General features: G+C 44.8%; 1 protein-coding gene across 1 annotated transcript; it reads left to right on the top strand.

Annotated features, from left to right (window-relative positions):
- Positions 1 to 707: 707 nt before the first annotated feature.
- LOC119179151 (uncharacterized) lies at positions 708 to 13,686 on the top strand. Its single transcript, XM_075868220.1, has 7 exons — positions 708 to 757; positions 1,905 to 1,937; positions 4,536 to 4,565; positions 5,759 to 5,878; positions 7,172 to 7,244; positions 11,265 to 11,362; positions 13,468 to 13,686. The coding sequence occupies exons 1-7, from the start codon at positions 754 to 756 to the stop codon at positions 13,641 to 13,643; spliced, it is 534 nt and encodes a 177-aa protein (XP_075724335.1). The 5' UTR covers positions 708 to 753; the 3' UTR covers positions 13,644 to 13,686.
- The last annotated feature ends 905 nt before the right edge of the window (positions 13,687 to 14,591 follow it).

Genomic DNA, 14,591 nt, shown 5'->3' with positions numbered 1-14,591 from the left:
TCACATATACCAAGTTTGGTGTTACGTGACGTCAATAGATGACAAAAAGTATATGACTGGTGCAAACATGATTATCCTGACACGCGTGTCACGTAAGAACCTGACAACATACGACGCTCATGGCGTACTCGCGGCCGTTTCGCTAGCTCCACATATACTAAATTTGGTAACACGTGAGGTGAATAAATGACGAAGGTAATTGACACATCCAAACATGATAATCATGACACGGAAGTTATGTACTGCATCATTTACCTCCACCTCGTAACGTTGGGCTGATTTTAATTTGACATATCAACCTTTCTCATTCGTGCTTCGCATATCATCGATTCCCACTGTACGTGGGATCTCCCAGTTTTCTTTTACCATCGTTCCTCGTACCTAGCATGATTATCGTACTTCGTCTCCATTATTCAATATTTGGTGTAAAGATGAAATCCACGAAGCCGTAAAAAAGACATAAGCCTTCTATTCATTGACGAAAACAAGCCATGAATTTTGCAATTGGCGCTAATTTAACTGCAGCCTAAAATTTAAAAAAATTACGTCTCACACCGTGTGAAAAAAAAATGATATGTCACATTGTTGAATGTTAAGCTGCTTTTTTACTTGAAAGTTTATTGCTATGATGTGGACTAGCAATGAGCTCTTCTTCGGCCTATAGTCACAGGAAAATCAACATGCTCACCAATGCTTTTCAACAAAGACGAAGATGAAGTGGTCATCTTGCTTCCCTGTGGTCGCAAAAAAAAGATGGGTGAGTGTAAGCCTCCATGTGTCCTACATTGTTTTCGCCGTGAAGCTACAATTAAGGAGTGTTTTAAACGTCATAAAACTCTACTACACCTCTGTGCTTTAGTGAATCTAATCTTCCAAAGATAACATTCACGAAATATGTATATACCAACCTTTCTCCCTAGAGTGCGGGCACTAGATAACAGAATTACAAGTCATAGGCTCTATATGGCTTCAAAAAATGGTCACCATTCATTTGGAAGAGATGGTTTAGGTGTTTCGGCGTACATGTGTATTGGTCCAAGACAGCTTTTGCAACAGCTATTTAGTCTTGGATGAAGTGAACACTCCTTTCTTTTACATGTTTTCTGAGGCTATTTGCACCTCTGTGGGTACTTGAAAACAACTTCTATCTGTCATCAAGCTCTATCGGCGACGTCTGTCTTTGGCTGCTCTCATTAATTTGCAAGACTGTTCATGGAATTCTTGTTCACAAGCTCTCATTCTGCTTGGTACTAAAGTATGTCCACGAAGACTGCACATTTCACTAAGATTCGCTGGTAATAAACTAAAATACAATTTTTTTTTGGCAGAGTGCCCCGTCCGTCCTATTTTTTATGCACACTTCCGAACCCTACAACTTATATTTAAGAGTATTGCCCTCACAAAAATATGTAATAATGTTTTTATACCAAAGCTATAGATCAAAATTGAGGTTAGTTCAGAAACGTATTTACTTAAGATAGTTAGAGTGTATTTCACTTTTTTTCTGAATTTCTATTGCTTCGTTCGCGACTCACAATTCCAAGAATTAACCACAAAATCCACGCGAAATTGGTAAATTTTTCTTGGCGTAAAATTGTGTTTCATGCGTGCTGGTGCTTCAGCAAAGCTACTGCCCTGTGTACATCCTGCAGCTTCGAAGCACATGTACGTGTAAGCGGAACAGAAGCCCAAAGGTGGAACAAAAAAAAAGAATAGGTGGAGGTATGCAAAGTGTCTATGTCTGCCTTCTCTTCGCAGACTTTGTTTGTCTATATATTCAAGTACTGTTGTGAGTGCCAGGGTAACTTAGAGCATCTGATACTAGAGAGAAATGGTGTTCTAATGGCATTCTAGTATTATGCCAGGTATTCGTTTACTGAACACGCTTCGTTTTTTTCCTGTAGCTGAACTCAGTGAGCTCTACCATGCGTCGTTGCGTAAGTATACTTTTAATAACGATTCGCTCAACAATCCGCCCACGTGCTCCCAGCGCTGCATATTTGGCCAGCCGATAGCGCAAGCAACCATCTTCATATGGAAGTGAGGTCCTGGTCACACTTGCTGGTGCTCTCCTTCTACGCTTGTCCAGGCGTGTAGTCAGAAATTTTTTTCGGGTGGGTTAGCGCACCTTGAAATGATCATCTTTCATACTCTATGCTATGGCGGTAAATGAGGAGGAGGAGGAGGAAGGAAAGAAATGAAAGGCAGGGAGGTCAACCAGACACACGTCTGGTTTGCTACCCTGCACTGGGGGAAGGGGTGAGGGGATTAAAGGAGAAGAGAGAGAGAAGTGAAGGGCAACGTGTGTGTAGATGTGATCTTGTCCATTGCACGCTTATAAGTGGTCGCGTAGTCCGGTCGTCTTTAGAAAACTTAGCAATGCCCGCGTCGCTTTGCTGGCCAGCGACGCGTAGAGCCATGAGCCAAGTATCTTCTCTTCGGAAAAAGGTCTGCTGTCTAGTGTCTCCAACGTTTCGCGTAGCAAGTTGCGTTCGCTCGCAAAACGTTCACATGAACACACTATAGATGTTCTATTGTCTCGTCAGTGTCGCACGATTCACATCGGGAGCTATCCTCCATTCCTATGCGAAAGGAGTACGCCTTTGTAAAAGCTATACTCCTAACCACAGGCGGCACAGTAATGTTGCATCCTGACGGGAGAGGTTCGATAGAACTTGAAGCTTTTTCGATGGGTCCAATTTGTGTAGGCAGTGGTTCCTGATACTGGGGTCACTCAGCCAAGTTTCCGACATGGTGTTAGCGAACGAGTGAAGGCTCCTTGCAGCGTTGGTTCTCGACAATGGAATTGGGGTTGTCTGGGCATCCGCGTGGGCGGATCGGGCAGCATTATCAGCAAGGTCATTACCGACAATACCACAATGTCCTGGTAACCACTGGAACACCAAGTCATGTCCTTTCGATAAAAAACTTCGGGGGCGGCACGGGCCCGGTGTGCAACCCCGTAGCTACGCCCCTCCGTTTGTTTATCACGGCTGTTTCAATAACTTCATATATTTCAATATCGGTATGGCAAGACAGTGAATAACCAGATTTTTTTAAAAAACTAAACTGAGATGAACACACATTCTAGCCGACAGCTTCGACTCCCGCAAAGCGCCGGTTCCGCCTGATTTTTGGCAGTAAAATATTTGTACCAAACCAGTGGCATAACACAGAGAAATCCGCTCGTTTTGTGTGCTGTGGGCAGATATTTTTTTTTACACACTTAGAATGCATCTGTACCTACAATTGAGCTTCATTAACGCGCTCAACACAAGTGCCGGTAAACTCTCTGTGTATTTTAACCGAATGCGCTTCACCCAAGTCTCATACTTACGCCTATTCTGCGATGTACTAGCCAGCCCCCAGCACATGGTTCTGGTGGATCAAAACGATGAGAAAAGAACGCTGTTGTTAAATCTAAAGAAAAGAACGACGCCTGTAATGTTAATAGCACCGAGACAGGAGGGCGCTCCAAATGCTGTGAGCGTGAAATTAGCCACCGCACAAATCTGTGGTGTTCTGAACAGTGAGATATATCGAATAGAGAGAGGAGAGGTGATGGTCTTGCCCTTTTCTACAATGAACGACTGTTCCTGCTCCTTCCTTTTCTTTTTATTCAATATAGCCCCAGCACTTGTACAATCTCTTCAATGGCTGTCTCCGAGCCCAAGCGAAGGCTCTCAGAAACCCTATTATTTTTCTGTTCTGAAGCATCTGCGCATAGAGCCTACTGAGGGGATCATTGATTATCTTTATCAAAACGCTAGCCTGGGAGTACACAGCCTGCGCTGTAGGCTGTGTCTCACGACCGGGTGAGCTCAAGTTTTAGGGCCGAAGCACGTTAGTGTTCAGGCTTGTCCGTCCACACACCCCATGTCCGTCATGAGTAGCAGTGCTGATGTGAGACACAAAAGATTTAGCAATACACTAGTATCAATCATAATTGTGGCCAAACTGTGTAAGATACCTGGATGCACGAACCCTTTATACTAGTTGGTAACTTTAACGTACACGTCACACACCTTATGACATAGCTTTGTCGTTGACGCTCACTGTGCGTTGTCAGTGTGTATAGAAAATCCTTGCTGTAGTCGATACATATGTGTGTATATGAATAATACAGGTTTACGGTGAACGAACGATCATAATTGTGGCCAAAACAGAAAACACCTCCCAGCACAAAACTATTTATACTTGTCGGCAACTTAAACGTAGACACTACAGACTTCAGGACCGAACTTCGTCGTGGACTTTTTATATCACTTTGTCACTCAATTCCCAATATATGGGACACTGCTCTGGTAACATATGTGAGACACTAAGAAAAGGTTTAGCAATATATTATTATTAATCGTATAGCGACGAAAGTATATAAACACCTTCAAGCACAAAGTCCTTCGAATAGCCGGCGACTTCAACCTAGATGTTACGCACCTTATTTTCGCCCACACGCCAAGATTTCCTTCGTGGAGACGAGTGGATATTATTATGCGTGAAATATTCATATTCAACAGCCATCTTCTTTTATGCAGGAGCCATTTCGCCCGACAAGCCCTTGCCAGGTACGTAAACGGGCATCTCCACGCTGGCTGCCATTTCCAATAATATCACCTACGTGAAATTTTCAACTCTATAGGTAGCGGTACTTTATTGAGATCAATGTGGAAAAGAACTCACGCGCTTGAAGTATGAGACATTTTAAGAAATCGGGGGTCAAAACTTATCAGGTGTGTGCATGATTGTTCAGTGAACTGGGAGCGCGGGAGTTCACTGACACAGACACGAAGCAAAGAGGAGGCACACAGAACGAGCGCTCAACTAACAACTCACACCCAGTTCACTGAACAATCATGAATTACCAACTAGCCACATTTCCATCCTATTAGTGTCTTATGCGCCCTCAAAAAGATGTAAAATATTTCTAGATGTTTGAGGAGAAAGGCCTAAATACTAAATGACAATGCTGAGGAGTAAAGGGACCATGGCTTAAACTCCCCTTTCGTGTAGCTGTGTTCTTGTGATTTCTTATTGGCATGGCGTAGCTCTGACTGGGAAAATGAACATACATGCCTCCGTAGCTTCCATACTGTGTAAACTCATTTAGTCTCTGAAAAAAAAATAAAAGTAAATGTTGGGTGAACCCTAGGCTTTTCTTTGTATTTCGTGTTGGTAAGCTGCCAGTTGATCGTTGGGCGGCAATATGACAGGCAGGTTTCATACTCAGGGCCACGTGAATGATCCTAAGGTGCTTCGGCAGCGTGTCGAGTCGGAAGCTGGCTGCAATGAGATGTTGCTTCATAAACTGTCTGTTTAACAGGGAGATTCAGGGCCTCCCATATTTTTCCCGTTTCTTTCGTCACCAACTTTAAACACGCGCGTTTGAAACAAGACTGCAGCTACGGCGATGGTTGTACCATACCAAAACGAAAGATGTAGTCGATTAACACTCGCAATATATACACTAGAAAGACTGGAATAATTCTGTGACGACTCTGTGAGTGCTCGACGAATTTTAGTGTTAGTACACCACCACTTTAGAATGGTCGCACCTTTGTAAAGCTCACTATTTGACAAGCAGCCAGTACCACTCAGTGGTATGGACTGATATTGGCAGCTTGCAGTTTTCAACACCACACTTATAGACCCACCCATCTTCGCCTTCCTAAGCAATTGTCAGCAGTAAGCCCGTAACAATACGTGACTCTACGACTGCCCGAGTATGAAGTGAATTTCTGTTATCATCTTTTTTCAACAGACGAGAGCGGATTCTGGAAAGTGCCGCCGACGCCCCGTATCGCATTTCCATACCGGATCCTTTACACGGACAAGTCGAGGCCACTACGCCCGTCGGACTTCGGCGGCAAAAGCTCGGACAGTGAGTGATACACTGTTGGCCATATTTACCGCATCCGCACCACTTAGTCCACTGGCTTCCGTAAATTGTTCTTTCACAACATAACAACGAGGCGTGTGAAGTAAAAATGCAGTTGTTAAAGAAAACGACCATCTACTTTCCGAGTGTCTGTATTACATATTCTTTTTATTCGCAATTCAATCAGTTCTGCGAAGTCCCGTCGGTCGTGAGGAGCATCGAATGCAGAAAATCGCATATATCTACGTATAGCGGGAAGCCACGAAAAAAATCATTCGGTCTCTTCACAAAAAAAGCTTGGCATTGCACTAGAGAGACGCTAAATTTTATTATGTCACTCAGAAGTCCACACTGAAAAGATCACGACCTGTATTAACTTGGATGCTTTACAGAAAACATTTTCGCAATACATTATTCCAGCTAATCATCATACGATACTTAATACTGATGCCTGTTGACCAACGGAAAAACGCACTTGCGAGAGAGAAGTTATTGTGAATTCGGCCCTCTTCGAAACGCAGCTGTCTTGACCGAAACTCTAAAAGAGTAGCCGTTGTACTCTCCTTACAGTTTTACTAATGATTTGTCCATTTTGCTACTTGTTTCATTGACGCGAATGAAAAATTACTGAAAATATTACCCTAATATTACCAAGAAATAGCGTAATCCTGTACATTTCTAATGAAGTGCACCCGGACGCAACGCACATCGAAAACCCTGTACTTCCCTCAGGCTAAGGAAATGTTCGATAGCGTTAAGAATACAAGCAGTACTGCAAGTGGTAAGTATGCATGACACTGCTTACAGGGCTAATTATTTCACCTTTATGGCTTAAGTGTAAAAATTTATTGCTTTCGTGCCACTAAACGTGTGTCAGATGCTGCGCAGTCACCGGAAAGGAATATTTACAATCTTTTCGCAGACGAATCACTGCATTTCGGGGGCATACGCAGAATTTTTTCACTGAATAGCACGTATTGAAATATAGTCGACAAATATGCTGGAGGAATTCCTAAACGGTTAGTTCGAATTAACAAAAGATCATGGTTTGTACATTTTTTACGCCATGAATGAACAGTATACCTAGTATTGCGTCCAGCATCATGATTAGACGAAACTTTCGCTTAGGAAGCAAACAAAAGAATACTTTTTCGTAAGCTCAAGTACGAATCTACAGGGGAACCTGTTGCGGGAGCTTGCATGCATATAGGACGCTTTGTTTTCAGCGGGAACAGCTTTAACTTGTGCGTGTAGACAAGTGTGCCATTTCCAATCGTATTTCGTTTCATAACGCAGACTCCGATCGAGGCGAGAGAGGTAGTTCATCGGAACGCACCTTGACAGACACGGACGACGACTCCGGCGACGAGTAAGCGCTGATTCCTCTGGTAGTGCTTGTAACAACGTTGTTTTTATTGTGGTTACCATTTTATAGACACACTCGGTGAGGATTTGCCGACGCCGTCATGTCCAGGTTACGTACATGTATGTACAGATAAAGAAAAGTGGCACACAAAAATAAAGCGAATGGATAAATATTCCGACGTGCACCACCAGCCTTCGAACTTGTGACCTCCGGTTCCACAGTCCACCATTTTATACAGCTCTGTCCGGTGCCACTCGCTGCTTGGGATACTAACCGTGAGAATTCACCGCTTGCTGTACGCAGATATTGGGGCGCTCTGGTGTGTCCCGTAGCACTCGTGGGATGGTGCGAAGGGTGCACTTTAAAGCAATGCATCGGGCTGTTGTTTCAACTGCGCTTGCGACGCATATAAAAAGTGGGTTCATTTGTGTGCCCATCTGCGATGTTGAATGACGAGCAAGCAACTCTTCGCATGTCACACGCCGCATAATGAGCAGAGGGTTCAGTCCATGCGTTGCAGTGTTCAACAAGGATGTGCTGGCATACTCGACACTTTGAGCCTCAATATTGAAGAAATAACAGCAGTGACATTTTTAGTTCGCGTTCGTCCTGTGTATACCTGCATGGTATATTCGAGCGTTCTTTTTGTTTTGAGCGGCATGGTGCAAGTGTCGATCTCTAACAGTTGACAATTCACGGTCGTCCTACGTGTGGTTTTTCGGAGCGTCCTTTGCGAAAATATTAGTTTGCTTCCTTTTCGTCGTGTGACATTGTAACTTTTTGAATCACGCTCACTGCGTCGCTCTTCTAGCAAAACTCGCAATTCTTTAGGCGTGAAGCAGCTCTTTGACTAGCTTGTGTAATGCTGTCCCTCCGTGCATCCGTACGAACGTGCCGCACAGGTGTTAAAGCGGTGCAGTAGGTCATGCCATAGCTGTTCATTGACGTCACACTCCCCACGCAGGGAGCGCTGACGTCACTCTCTCCCTCGCCTGCCGTGCGCTCGCTGCAGCGCCCGCACCTGCCACCTTATCCGTTCACCTGCTACACCTGCCGCTACCGCCTCTCGCTACACCACCGAGATCGTCGGTTCACGCGCAATAAACCTGACGAGATCGCCATAGCAACACTTACGCCAGCCATCGCTTCAAACGAGTATTCCAGCGCTCACCGCAGCACCCGCGTTAGCGCCGTTTAACCCGTGACGCTACTCGTGCGCAAATTTGCGTTCCATCAGGGTTCCCTTCAGAAAAATCACGTGAATTTTTCAATGACATCTTCATGCAGGCTGCTATATTCTAATAACAGCGTTTATTCCCTTTCTGTCATCCTTATACCCTTCTTCGCTGAGCACAGAAGAGGCCAATAAAGAAATTAGGGCACTCGCACTAGTGACGCTGAGCCTGAAGACAGTGAGGAGGTGTGTCGGCTTTTTTGTTTTTGGTTAATTTTTTCCGCCTCTTTTTTTTTGTTCGTCACTTTTCTAGTTTTGCCTGTGCCTTTCTTTATTTTTGTTTATTGCTATCATCGTTAAGGTCCTCGAACAAAAAGAGGAAGAAGACTTTTTTTTTCCGTGAGCGTGTGCTCAAATGGCCAGACTATCCGCATCTTTCACTGCCTAGAGAGGTCACTGGTGCAAGCCCAACATGGCTGTCGTTTAGGGGATCGTGCAGCCGGCGCGTCGGCAGTCGCCACCGGTGTGCCCATCACTTCGACTTGTGTGGTATTTTCGGCTGCAGCCACCGTGTTGTCAAGGCTTTGCTGAGAAGGTCATCGACTCTACCAAGTATAGTACCCACACTGTGTGTTGAAAAACGCGTGTGCGGCGTATATTGGCGGGAAAGAAGTTTAGAACGCCGGGCACATCGTCTGCTGCGCAGTACAGCTTTGTGAACGCTGCTCGTACCATGACCGGGGAAGACCAAGCGGCCGTGCTCAATCAAAGCAGGAAGCCTCGCCTTTCGCTGCACGGCGTCTGCACAGCTGAATCCAACATATTTTGTGATTTTTCTATCTCAGCAAGCAAACAATAAAGATTAAATTATTGCTACTACGACTCGCAGTGACGGTCTGAGGTACTTCACAATAACCATAGTAGAAATTTCCAGCGACAAAATATAAAGCACAAACGAGCCGCCAAAGTGAGGCCGACTGAACGATGGCATGGGGTGGCAGCGTGGGCATCCCCCAAATGCCAGTTACGACGGATGCCAAATGGCGACGCCACCATCTATGAAATTTGCGAATATGTGGTCTGACTGGCGTTACGCCATAGTGCAAGTTTACTACACGTTGCGCAAAACCGCGGCTGCACACGACGATGACAGCGTACGGCCAAAGTGTTAGGTACGGCCCCCCTAAAAGCGGCGTTCTTAAAATTCTATCGCGAAAGGTACAACGAAAGACACTCGAACATACCGCCATTTCGCAGTGAGGGTGCGAATGTAGGCTCGCAAGATAAGCATCGTGAACAGCCTGGCTGTGCTCGATCATGACACAATCACGAAAGGACACAAAACACACACCGCCATGAATCTGCTTTCTTATTGAGCCTTAGCATACATGAGTAATTCTAAGGACCGTAGCGCTTGTCATGCTGCGCTGACAGTGCAACGCTTGCTCGAAAAGTTGAGTGCTTCTAACGCTTTGATACGAGGCGGTGGTGGCACCTACCCGTCGCCTTGCGTTCTACACCTTATCACCTTTGAGACGGGTGCACACACCCTTCTCAGAGACACCCGCTTTGTTTTTCTAGAAAACTGCCAGATGGCGGTCATGTCTCGCTTTTACGTAACTTACGTGAAGCGGGGGCGTTCGTTCGCTTCCGCTTCACGCTCGAGACACTCTGACGCAGCGCCTTCAGAATACCATTCACCGATTTTTTTGTTTTTTTTGCGCAGAACATCAAATAAATTCTTCACTCTCTCCACACGCAAGACTATCGTCTTTCGACGACATTTGCAGATTACATGCAGATACGGGACCATTTTCTTAAACTTCCTCGGGCAGAACTACCTACAGCATTTTCGCCGGCGTTTGTTCACCGTTTCCTCTGTTGGCGTAATTCGACGTCAACGATAACGGGGACGGTAGCGAATGGTACAGTTCGAATGCACATCAGCGAAACGTTCACCTCAGATTGTCTTAGACATTGCATTGTGGGCATCGCTGCTGAAAGTGGCCGGATGGTAGGATAAGCTTACTTGCTTGCTTGCTTTTTTATATATATATAGTTACCACCCACCACGGTGTATTAGCTGGTTCTACTTTTCGGGGGAACTAGCTGCCTCATTTTTCAAGCTACATAACTACAAGAGAGACATACAAGCTTTGTTTAAGAATATTTCCTAAAGTCCACTGATAGTAAGCCAATGGGAAATGGTGTATATATACACGTCGCCTTTATTAAGCTGGATAGCATGAGCTATGTCACCCTTGTTCGTTAACGCAGCCCGCTGGCGAGAATGGGATCGTTCATTAAGATCTCCTGTGGGGGCCCTGGATTTTTCCTGATTTATTTATTTATCTCAGGGCTTTAAATATATATATATATATATATATATATATATATATATATATATATATATATATATATATATATATATATATATATATATATATATATATATATATATATATATATATATATATATATATATATGCTTATGCATATCGAGTGTGCCCTATAACTGCTATTGCTATTACAATAACAGCTGGGTAAGTTGGTTGGTTATCATGTGAAAAAAAACTGTCTGCACAAACACGCACATTAGAGATGCTAGAGCCCACATTAGCGATGTCTTGACTTATTTCTTGCATTTGTGAGATGAATATGCAGATTTTTTTATGCAGCGTTGGCATGAATGATTAACGCAATGACCACACAACTGCAGCAGTAGTTTGCTTACTTATCATTTCTGACAAAGCCACCTGCTTTCATGCATTCGAATCATTCTTTAGTGGGGACAAACTGCTATAGTGTATTGGTTGATACATCCATGAAATGCCCTCTTGTGGGCGCAGGCCACCTCCTCTACTCAGCCCGTACACGTGGGTTAAGGTTCTGATTGTCGCCTCGGTCACCTGTATGCTCTCACTGGTGCTCGTCATGGTCGTCAGCCGTGAGTAGGCTTACGTGGTGTTGTTATTCTGTGCTCTTAAACTGTTGCGTTGGTCGCACTGCGAGAATGTTTTTAACAACTAAGGCGGCAAGTACGGGTAGCTTTTGAAGGAGACAAGAGTGTACTTCCATAACTATAGGTGTTTGCGCAGAATACATAGTGCAGCGGTATCCGCTCCTGCACGAGCGATCGAGAGATGAGCTAAACTATACAGCAGATTTTACTGAGAACAAGCGTGTTTAGTTGGTAGTATCAAGCTGATGCAGAGCTCTGAATGACAAAGAGGTTCCTAAACTATTCTCTACAATATTTAAATGGCATGTATACTGAAACAAACAAGAATATTCTGACCAAATGCGAAATCAGCCTGCCAGCTGGGCTATCACATTGACGCAAAGGTCTACTGATCATGCGCTTAAAAAAGATGGCACAAACAGCATACATAGGCAGAAGAAAAGATGCTGCCATGGCGGTTCAGGCTGATATCAGTGGTTTGTAATAGTAACAATTTGAGATGAAGTGGCGAAGCTAGATTTTATTAAGTAACTACCACAAGCACACTGTCCCAGTCGACGTCATGTCAATTTGAAAAAGAAAAAACAGAATATTCAGCGTCGTTGTAGCAAACTGCAGGATACACCCGTTTTTACGCTGATAGCGTCGCATTAACATGGCAGCGTAATAAACTGTGCGGTCTTTAGAATTACGTATATATGCATTTTCAAAATAAAGAAACACTCTGCGTAGCACCTGATGTATTTACGATTACCTCAAATATGTGTAATACTTGCTTCCTAATTAGCAATGATTACAAGTGTGAATGCAGCCGCCAGATGAATCTGACTCGGCAATGAATAAGTGCTTAACCTTTCACTGGGTTTCTCAATAATGCGACAGACAGACCAACGATAAGACAGAGACCAAAATTTCTTCTTTGAAGTATCCTAAGAGAGTCTATCGTCTTTAAAAACTGACATCGGTTGCGTCGAACCAATGAATGAAAAAAATTAGAAATGCCTTCCACCTGCAAAAGATGAACCCATGCGTTGGGCGATCGCGATTTCTACCACAGAGCTACGCGAGGTCTTGAAACTGCTTTGTAAAGAAGTGTCCGTACCAGCGTAATCTTGATGGAACTTGAGTTGTAGTTGCAGTGCCGGCTATCTAGTTTCATAAACAATACAAATTTACTCCTGTAAATCAGATGACCCGTAAGGTTTACGTCAATCAAAGTTACGTGCCACCTGCTGCAGTTATTCTACGTAGCACTATCCAAGAGGCTACCAGCATCGCATGCTCAAGCGCTGCACTCACGTTTACCGCTTGTGGTGTCGTAATGTCCCTCAAGTGTGTAGGCATCGTGACACAGTATTAAAGAACTGGTTATGTAAGCCTTCTGCGACTGTTCAACATATGTGTGTGTTGACGACATTTGTACGTACTTTTAGCGTCATGATGTAATGTTTCGCTGAACAAAACTTATACTACATTCACCTTCCATTCCTATGCTTCGCGCACCGCCGCGTTGGTCTATCTTATCACATCTGAGATGGGCGCGCAGGGCCCGCACACTTCGTTTCCCAAGATAACAGCCAGATAGCGCCCATGTCTCACGTGTGACGTGACTTGAAGCACTCGTTCACCTCCGCTGCACGCTCGAGGCACTCTAACGCAGCGCCTCGAGAATACCATTCACCAATTTCCCTGCGCAGAACATCAAATAAACGTTTTGTTCACTCTCCCCAGGCGCAAGACTATCGTCTTTCGACGACATTTGCAGTGTAACTTGCAGATATGGGGCCAATTTGTTTATTTAAGACTAATTTCACTTACTTGGCGAGGGGGTTTATATCAGACTAACTTAGTGGCTAACTTTGCGATGGGATTTTGTAGCTCGGCATGGGTCTTCCGTTTCTGGGCATAGAGCGACCACTTTATCAACAAGTTTGCCACACTGTAAAACGGCTGCATATAGCTATAAGGCTTACGGAAACGTGGCTTGAACAAGTTCAAGCGGTGCCCCCTGCTCTGCCATGTCTCGTAATTCGATACTAAATTTAGGAACGCCATCCCTTTCATTCACGAAAACACACTGTCGATTTCAGATCGCGCGCTGAGATCGCCGACATCGACTTCAGAAGAGCCGGCCGTCTTCATCGACCCTGTCGAGTTCGTGGCCAGGGCAGCGCTTGATCAGCCCACGGATGAAGGTAGTGATGTCACCGTGGCCGAAACGACGGCGTCGGCGCCACCGAAAACGGAAGGTTTACGCGATGGCTGAGAACACACCGCTCACGTGCCGGTAAAGAAAGGACCGTGGTGATAAATTTGTCGTCAACTCTTTCGCTGATCACTATGTATTTGTTTGTGTATTAAAAGTAATAAATACTAGCATCTTGAGTGCCACATAAGTCTTTCAGATGGTGGTGCTACTGCTTTGCCACCACGGAATTTGAAATAGGAAGCCTAATGGCGGCGTAGAAGGGTCATGAAGTACCCCGAATTTCAAGGCGGTGAGAAAGTACTGTCTTTCTTGCCCTCGGTTGCCTTCCTACAGGCACTATATACTCCTCGCCACCTATTTCTTCAGAGAACGCGTTGAATATCAGCCTTAAGCATTGAGCCAGTCGATACTTCGCGACTATACGCTGATATCTCGACTTCCGCAGTCTAAAACGCAGGAAATGAAGTGAAATAGAATTATCGCACGCGATAGCCATGTGAAACTGGGCAGATCGGGTATACGACTGCACAGAAAAGCCGGGTAGCCGACAATTCACAACGGGTAGATCTCGTATATTGGGCCAATCGAAAGCTTATTTCATCCTGACGTCACGGGAACGAACAGATGAGACGTCACGAATTCTGCCACGAAGACTGGAAACGCCAGGAGGGAATAACGCCCGTGTTTTTTTTTTGTATTTTTTGAGGGGGGGGGGGTTACGGGCCTTTAAGAGGCACATGACAGTAATGGCGCTTGATGCACGAAACAAGGTCGACAATATTGATTGATATGTGGGGTTTAACGTCCCAAAACCACTACATGATTATGAGAGACGCCGTAGTGGAGGGCTCCGGAAATTTAGACCACCTGGGGTTCTTTAACGTGCACCCAAATCTGAGCACACGGGCCTACAACATTTCCGCCTCCATCGGAAATGCAGCCGCCGCAGCCGGGATTCGAACCCGCGCCCTGCGGGTCAGCAGCCGAGTACCTTAGCCACTAGAC

The sequence above is a fragment of the Rhipicephalus microplus genome, chromosome 7 (assembly GCF_043290135.1).
Source record: "Rhipicephalus microplus isolate Deutch F79 chromosome 7, USDA_Rmic, whole genome shotgun sequence".
Lineage (NCBI taxonomy): Eukaryota > Metazoa > Arthropoda > Arachnida > Ixodida > Ixodidae > Rhipicephalus > Rhipicephalus microplus.
Note: the sequence above shows the minus strand (reverse complement) of the source record. Positions and strands in the feature narration are given on the sequence as shown.

Excerpts from the sequence above, each read along its gene's own strand:
- LOC119179151 (XM_075868220.1), top strand. Across the intron at positions 5,879-7,171 it reads CGGCGGCAAAAGCTCGGACA|ACTCCGATCGAGGCGAGAGA; the intron begins GTGAGTGATACA and ends TTCATAACGCAG. Across the intron at positions 7,245-11,264 it reads GACGACGACTCCGGCGACGA|GCCACCTCCTCTACTCAGCC; the intron begins GTAAGCGCTGAT and ends TTGTGGGCGCAG.